This window comes from Rhinoraja longicauda, chromosome 1 (assembly GCF_053455715.1).
Source record: "Rhinoraja longicauda isolate Sanriku21f chromosome 1, sRhiLon1.1, whole genome shotgun sequence".
NCBI classification, from domain to species: domain Eukaryota; kingdom Metazoa; phylum Chordata; class Chondrichthyes; order Rajiformes; family Arhynchobatidae; genus Rhinoraja; species Rhinoraja longicauda.
In genome coordinates this window covers 5085788-5094455 of record NC_135953.1, presented here as the reverse complement: position 1 = coordinate 5094455, position 8668 = coordinate 5085788, and the positions used below count along the sequence as shown (strand labels likewise).

The window sequence follows — 8668 nt, the reverse complement described above, 5'->3', positions numbered from 1 at the left end:
GGGACTGATCGCCCGACTGTTCAGATAGTCACACAGTCAACGTGTGAAACAATGTGGAAACAGGCCCTTCGGCCCAACTTGCCCACACCGGCCAACATGTCCCAGCTACACTAGTCCCACCTGCCCGCGTTTGGCCCATATCCCTCCAAACCTGTCCTATCCAGGTACCTGTTTCTTAAACGATGGGATACTCCCAGCCTCAACTACCTCCTCTGGCAGCTCGTTCCACGCACCCGCCACCCTCTGTGTGAGAAGATGTCCACAGAATGAGGCCATTCGGCCCATCAAGTCTACTCCGCCATTCAATCTACTCCGCCATTTATCTTTCCCTCCGAACCCCATTCTCCTGCCTCCTCCCCATAACCTCTGACACCCGCACTAATCAAGAATCTATCTCTGCCTTAAAAATATCCACTGACTTGGCCTCCACAGCCTTCTGTGGCAAAGAATTCCACAGATTCACCACCCTCTGACTAAAGACATTCCTCCTCACCCCCTTCTGAAAGGTACGTCCCTTTATTCTGAGGCTGTGACCTCTGGTTCTAGACTCTCCCACCAGTGGAAACATCCTCTCCACATCCACTCTATCCAGGCCTCTCACTATTCGGTAAGTTGTGTAGAAAAGAATTGCAGATGCTGGTATATTCTGAAGACAGACCGAAGATCATGAGAGGAATAGACCGGGTAGATGCACAGAGTCTCTTGCCCAGAGTAGGGGAATCGAGGACCAGATGTCGTAGGTTTAAGGTGAAAGGGAAAAGATTTAATAGGAATCTGACAATAGACAATAGACAATAGGTGCAGGAGGAGGCCATTCGGCCCTTCGAGTTAGCACCGCCATTCAATGTGATCATGGCTGATCATTCTCAATCAGTACCCCGTTCCTGCCTTCTCCCCATACCCCCTGACGCCTCTATCCTTAAGAGCTCTATCAAGCTCTCTCTTGAATGCATTCAGAGAATTGGCCTCCACTGCCTTCTGAGGCAGAGAATTCCACAGATTCACAACTCTCTGACTGAAAAAGTTTTTCCTCATCTCCGTTCTAAATGGCCTATCCCTTATTCTTAAACTGTGGCCCCTGGTCCTGGACTCCCCCAACATTGGGAACATGTTTCCTGCCTCTAACGTGTCCAACCCCTTAATAATCTTATACGTTTCGATAAGATCTCCTCTCATCCTTCTAAATTCCAGTGTATACAAGCCTAGTTGATTTCTACAACTTCAAGTAAACCTTGCTCTCCCTCTCTCTCTCCCCATCCCTCCCCCAGCCAAGTAATTGCTCCAGCTTCAAAGCCGTCTTGTGTTGGAAGGGACTGCGGATGCCGGTTTAAAGCAAAGAGTGGCACGAAACGCCAGGGTAACTCAGCGGGGCAGGCAGCACCTCTGGAGAGAAGGGTATAAGAGACCCTTCTCCGGCGCCTGGACCCCAGACTTCACCCGGGTTCCTTCCCTCCAGAGATGCTGCCTGTCCCGCTGAGCCACCCCAGCGTTTTTGGGTCTCCGGTCGGCAGGATGACTGCTTACAGTGGTTGTTCCTCCAGACCCGTCTCCAGCGGTTCCAGTGCCCGTTTTTTCCTGCTCTCTCTCCTCGGGAATGTGTTGCTGGCGGCTCTCGGCTCGGCGGGGGGGGGGGAGGAGGAGGAGGAGGGAAGGGGGCTGCTCTCCTATGGTCCAGCCCCCCTCGCCTATAAACACAGGGGCTCGTTCAACGCTGGGGGCTGGCTCGCTCGCCTGCAGTGGCGGGGGTAGGAACGAGAGAGAGAGAGAGAAGGAGAAGACGGTGAAGAATAGGAGGAGGTTGGGACAAGGTGCGCCCCCTTTCCCATCTCTCGGAGGTTTATTAGAAGGAACGTACATACCTCGGGGTGGAGGGGAAGAGTTAACGACCCTCGACGACAGCGCATTGCTCTGGCTGCAGCGCATTGCTCTGGCTGCAGTGCCTGGAGGGCATTATATAATCCCTGCTGCCTCAAACGCAAGAAGAGGAGGGAAGAATTAGAAGGAGCCCGACGTTGTCTATGATGGACCTGCTGAACGCCAGCTACCTGAGGGCCAGCGGTGGCTACGACTGCACCTTCAACTTCTGGAATGACTACCTGGGGCTGTCCACCCTGGTGACCAAGAACCGCCGCCAGGGCCCGGTCTCGGCCAACTCCATCACCGAGTGCCTGAAGGCCACTCTGGGCCTGAGGGACCCGTGCTACCCCCCGGCCGGCCCGGGCAGGAGGAGGGCGTGGCGGTGGCCGGGGGACTTGGCGGACGAACTCCCGCTCCTCGGCCCCTTCCAGGCGCCGGGCCTCGGGCGGGCTGAGGCCGAGACGTTCCCCGACCCCTACGGGCCCCTGGACCTGCTGGACGTGGACAGGAGGGCCCCCAGGAGGCCGGGAGGCCGGGCCAAGCAGCCCGAGGCCAGGATCTGCGTCTTCTGCCGCAACAACGGGGCGCCCGAGGACGTCTACGCCTCCCACGTCCTGAAGACCCCCGACGGCCGGGTGGTCTGCCCCACCCTGAGGGCCTACACCTGCCCCCTGTGCAACGCCAACGGCGACAACGCCCACACCATCAAGTACTGCCCCCTCTCCAAGGAGCAGCCTCCGCAGAGGGCACTGAAGGGGGGCAGGGCTGTCGGAGGTGGCAAGAGGGTCACGGTCTTCTAAGGCTTCTTAGAAGGTCCATGCAACGGGGAGGCAGAAGGCGAGGTCTGTCCCTGGCTCCTATCCCTCTGAAGAAGGGTCTCCACCTGAAACCTCACCTGTCCATGTTCTCCAGAGATGCTGCCTGGCCCGCTGAGTTACTCCAGCACTCTGTGAAACCTCACCTGTCCATGTTCTCCAGAGAGGCTGCCTGACCCGCTGAGTTTCTCCAGCACTTCGTGTCTGTCCTTGGTCTGAAGAAGGATCTCGACCCCAAACGTCACCTGTCATTTGTTCTCCAGAGACGTTGCCTGGCCCGATGAGTTCCTCCAGCACTTTGTGTTTTTTCTTGGTTTGAAGAAGGGTCTCGACCTGAAACGTCACCTATCCATGTCCTCCAGAGATGTTGCCTGACCCGCTGAGTTCCTCCAGCAGGTTTGAGTCCATTTGCGTTTATTAACCAGCACCTGCAGTTCCTTGTTTCTACTTCCCACCGACTTTTAATTATCTTTGTCAAACACAAGTTGAACTTCGGACATCTCTCCAGACCCAGATACGCAACGGAATCCAACTTTGGGGCTGTAAATCTTGCTTATTTTTTCTTTTTTTTACGAGGACTTCAATCCTTGGCATCCTGAAAATGGCAGACTGAAAGAAGAAAATCTTTGTTTTCCACTTAATATATTGTTGACCTAAGTCTTGGAGGCCAATGATATTCAGACGAATTGGAGGAACAGCACCCCATATTTCGCCTGGGCAGCGGTATGAATATTGACTTCTCTAACTTCAAGTAACCCTTCCTTTCCTTCCCTCCCGCTTCCCAGTTCTTCGACCGGTCTGAATGTCCCTGATTGCATTTCATCCCTGCTTGCTTTGTGTCACCTTCTCCTTGCTAACAATGATCTGTGTTCTACATTTTCCTTGAGCTTTATCTCTTTTGATGTCTCCTTTTCACACCTTACCCTTCCTTATCTCTGTGTCTCCCTCTCCCCCCCCCCCCGACTCTCAGTCTGAAGAAGGGTCTCGACCCGAAACGTCTCCCATTCCTTCTCCCCAGAGATGCTGCCTGACCCGCTGAGTTACTCCAGCGTTTTGTGCCTATCTTCGATATTGAGACAACCGTGTGTGTTTTTTGGGGAGAAACTATTTTTAAAAAAATGAATTACTTCCCTTCCCCCATCCTCTCATTCAAAAGTAAAATTGGACGAGTTTTCTTTGGAAGGAATTTTTGGAACGGGGACAAGATTTAAAGCTAGCTTTTGCATTGGAACGAAGGAATTTAAACGGTCGTTTCGTCTTATGCAAGGAAAAACAAAACCAGTTGCTCAGTTTTTAAAGTTTTTAAAGTTTTTGTTACTTCATGTGGAATCAAATAACTAGGATCAAAATAGTCGGATTTCAGGTCCGACTGACAGGGAAGAACTATTTTCTTGCAATCTTTGTGCTGGGCAATGGGTTAGACACGACCCAGCTTTGAGTTCAGACTCCGAATCGTTTTTTAAATCACTGAACTAGACTGGAAACGAGGAATTAAAAAAGACAAGGAGTTTATTTTGGAGAGAGCATGAGATAACTCAACTCACTTATGGGATGCTGGAGAGGAGATCAAAATTAACCTGAGACCAACCCAATAGTCTTTCCGCTGACTGGATTGTACCTCGGTGAACGTAACAACAAACTCAACTAAAGGAAACTAAACTAAACTCTAATGCAGGCGAGTTTGTCTTAAAGCCAGCCTGCCTGATCAACAACACAAAGAGGTCGAACAGGGCACGCATTTCTTTTTTAAACAGAGGAATTCTAGATCACATCCAGTCTTTGTACTTTGCTTTTTTGTTCTGTCTAAACTTAGTCCAAATATATCGAGGAGGGGAAAAAAATGTAGTGAATGTATAATTTTACCCGTTGGAATTATTTTTTGGGGGGAAAAGAAAATGATTCTAACAGGGCTGCACAATTGAAGTTGCTGATTTTCCATTTGTCCTTTAATTTACCAAAGCAGATTTAAAAGCTCGAGAATTATTTGTAAATAAAGTACTTGCGTGTAAAATATACTCGAAACTTCAGAGGGTGGGCTACCTCAAGAATGTGTTTCATGCTTTCGACGTTAAGTTTGTATCAAAAGGCAACTAGTATCATTCTGCAAGTAACAAGTTTATAAATCGATAAACACTGCCAATTATTTCTAAAAAGTTTGTAATTGTATGGGGGTTTTTTTGGGGAGGATTTTATAATAATGAATTTGCATTTTTTTAAATTTGCAACGAGGAGATTAAAAAGGAGTCGCTTTTAAACGGTTCTTTAATCTTAAAAAAAAAAGGTAACTAAATATATTCACTTTGGAATTTCTGTTGTAAATTTAGAGAATGGTTTATTTCTTTTAAAATTTAAACAAAAAAAACCGAAGAGACATGTTTAATTTCTTATTTATATGATTGTGTTTCAGGATGAATCTATATTGATTAATAAATGGCATATTGAAGATTACTTGAGTGGCATTTTAAGTGTTGAACAGGCTATGGCCAGAGTGTTGGGGCACTGCGCCTCCTGCTGGCTAAATCGGTATGTGCAGTTCAGAATAAAACTGTGCAGAAGAATTATAGGATAAGGATAGAATGGTATGTTGGCATTCATAGCGAGGGGATTTGAGTATAGGAGCAGTGAGGTTCTGCTGCAGTTGTACAGGGCATTGGTGAGACCGCACCTGGAGTATTGTGTACAGTTTTGGTCTCCTAATCTGAGGAAAGACGTTCTAGCCTTAGAGGGAGTACAGAGAAGGTTCACAAGATTGATCAATGGGATGGCAGGACTTTCATATGAAGAAAGACTGGATAGACTCGGCTTGTACTCGCTGGAATTTAGAAGACTGAGGGTGGATCTTATTGAAACATATAAAATTCTTAAGGGGTTGGAGAGGCTAGATGCGGGAAGATTGTTCCCGATGTTGGGGAAGCCCAGAACCAGGGGTCACAGCTTAAGGATAAGGGGGAAGTCTTTTAGGACCGAGATGAGAAAACATTTCTTCACACAGAGAGTGGTGAATCTGTGGAATTCTCTGCCACAGAAGGTAGTTGAGGCCAGTTCATTGGCTATATTTAAGAGGGAGTTAGATGTGGCCCTTGTGGCTAAAGGGATCAGGGGGTATGGAGAGAAGGCAGGTACAGGTTACTGAGCTGGATGATCAGCCATGATCACATTGAATGGCGGTGCAGGCTCGAAGGGCCGAATGGCCTACTCCTGCACCTATTTTCTATGTTTCTATGTTTCTAAGTGGAGGTAGACACACAAAGCTGGAGTAACTTGGGCAGTCACGGTGGTACAGCGGTAGAGTTGCTGCCTTACAGTGAATACAGCGCCGGAGACCCGGGTTCCATCCCGACTACGGGTGCTGTCTGTACGGAGTTTGTACGTTCTCTCCCCGTGACCTGCGTGGGCTTTCTCCGAGATCTTCGGTTTCCTCCCACACTCTAAAGACGTACAGGTTTGAAACATAGAAACAATAAAACATAGAAAATAGGTGCAGGAGTAGGCTATTAGGCCCTTCAAGCCTGCACCGCCATTCAATATGATCATGGCTGATCGTCCACAATCAGTATCCTGTACCTGCCTTCTCTCCATACCCCCTGATCCCTTTAGCCACAAGGGCCACATCTAACTCCCTCTTAAATATAGCCAATGAACTGGCCTCAACTACCTTCTGTGGCAGAGAATTCCACAGATTCACCACTCTCTGTGTGAAAAAAAACCTTCTCATGTCTGTCCTAAAAGACTTCCCCCTTATCCTTAAACTGTGACACCTTGTTCTGGACTTCCCCAACATCGGGAACAATCTTCCTGCATCTAGCCTGTCCATCTAGCCTGTTGGAGGTTAATTGGCTTGGTATAAATGTAAAAAATGTCCCCAGTGGGTGTAGGATTGTGTTAGTGTGCGGGGATCGCTGGTCGGCGCGGACCCGGTGGGCCGAAAGGGCCTGTTTTCGCGCTGTATCTCTAAACTAAACTAAATTTAGCGGGTAAAGGCAGCATCTCTGGAGAAAGGGAATAGGTGACATTTCGGGTCGAGACCCTTCTTCGGACTGAGAGTCAAGGGGAAAGACAAACGAGAGATACAGACGGTGATGTAGAGATATAGAACAAATGAATGAAAGATATGCAAAAACTTATCGGTGATAAAGGAGACAGGCCATTGTTAGCCGTGGGCTAGGTGAAAACGAGTTACAGACAATGAGACTCAACGAGATGACTTTGAGGCAGGTACAACTTGGTGGGGGAGAGATGGAGAGAGAGGGAAAGCAATGGGTTACTTGCAGTTAGAGAAATCAATGTTCGTACCACTGGGTTGTAAAGCTGCCCAACTGTCGAGGATTCTGAAGGGAGGAACTGCAGATGCTGGTTTACACTGAAGATAGACACAAAATCTTCGTGCAGCGTAGGTTTACTAGGTTAATTCCCGGAATGGCGGGACTGTCGTATGTTGAAAGACTGGAACGTCTAGGCTTGTATACACTGGAATTTAGAAGGATGAGAGGGGATCTTATCGAAACGTATAAGATTATTTATAAGAATTTTAGATAGTTCCTCTGTCCCTCCCGTCCCCTCCCCCTTCCCAGATCTCCCTCTATCTTCCTGTCTCCACCTATATCCTTCCTTTGTCCCGCCCCCCTGACATCAGTCTGAAGAAGGGTCTCGACCCGAAACGTCACCCATTCCTTCTCTCCCGAGATGCTGCCTGACCTGCTGAGTTACTCCAGCATTTTGTGAATAAATACCTTCGATTTATACCAGCATCTGCAGTTATCTTCTTATAGATTATTAAGGGGTTGGACACGTTAGAGGCAGGAAACATGTTCCCAATGTTGGGGGAGTCCAGAACAAGGGGCCACAGTTTAAGAATAAGGGGTAGACCATTTAGAACTGAGATGAGGAAAAAGTTTTCAGTCAGAGAGTTGTGAATCTGTGGAATTCTCTGCCTCAGAAGGCAGTGGAGGCCAATTCTCTGAATGCATTCAAGAGAGAGCTAGATAGAGCTCTTAAGGATAGCGGAGTCAGGGGGTATGGGGAGAAGGCAGGAACGGGGTACTGATTGAGAATGATCAGCCATGATCACATTGAATGGCGGTGCTGGCTCGAAGGGCCGAATGGCCTCCTCCTACACCTATTGTCTATTGTCTATTGTCTAAAATGCTGGAGTAACTCAGCGGGTCAGGCAGCATCTCTGGAGGGAAGGAATGGGTGACATTTTGGGTCGAGACCCTTCTTCAGACTGAGAGTCAGGGGAAAGGGAAATGAGAGATAGAGGCAGTGACATATAGAGATACAGAAACAAATGAACGATAGATATGCAAAAACAATGTAACGATGATAAAGGAAACAGGCCATTGTTAGCTGTGATGTTTGGTGAAAATGAGTTACAAACAATAGAACTAGAGAAGATTCCATAGGAAGGAACTGCAGATGCTGGTATACACCGAAGATAGACACAAAATGCTGGAGTAACTCAGTGGGTCAGGCAGCATCTCTGGAGGGAAGGATCGTTTTGGGGTCGAGACCCTTCCTCAGACTGAGAGTCGGGGTGAGGGGAACTACAGATATGGAAGAGAATCTAGATTTTTTTGGTTTTAGTTAGAGATACAGCACGGAAACAGGCCCTTCGGCCCACCGAGTCTGCACCGACCAGCGATCCCCGCACACTAACACTATCCTATGCTCGGGACAATTTTTATCTGTACGTCTTTGGAGTGTGGGAGGAAACCGAAGATCTCGGAGAAAACCCACGCGGGTCACGGGGGAGAACGTACAAACTCCGTGCAGACGGCGCCCGTAGTCGGGATGGAACCCGGGTCTCCGGCGCTGTGAGGCAGCAACTCTACCGCTGCGCCACCCCGTGAAAAGGACCGATCAAAGCAGATGGTGATCAAGGAAATGTAGTATAAGAAAATAACTGCAGATGCTGGTACAGATCGAAGGTATTTATTCACAAAATGCTGGAGTAACTCAGCGGGTCAGGCAGCATCTCAGGAGAGAAGGAATGGGCG

General features: G+C 48.6%; 1 protein-coding gene across 1 annotated transcript; it reads left to right on the top strand.

Annotated features, from left to right (window-relative positions):
* The first annotated feature begins 1684 nt into the window (after positions 1–1684).
* On the top strand, positions 1685–5064 carry LOC144596429 (nanos homolog 1-like). The gene has a single exon (XM_078404703.1). It carries the CDS (start codon positions 2019–2021, stop codon positions 2655–2657), a length of 639 nt encoding a protein of 212 aa, XP_078260829.1. The 5' UTR covers positions 1685–2018; the 3' UTR covers positions 2658–5064.
* Positions 5065–8668: the final 3604 nt, after the last annotated feature.

Coding starts and splice junctions, on each gene's coding strand:
- LOC144596429 (XM_078404703.1), top strand. CDS start 2,019: ATGATGGACCTGCTGAACGCCAGCTACCTGAGGGCCAGCGGTGGCTAC.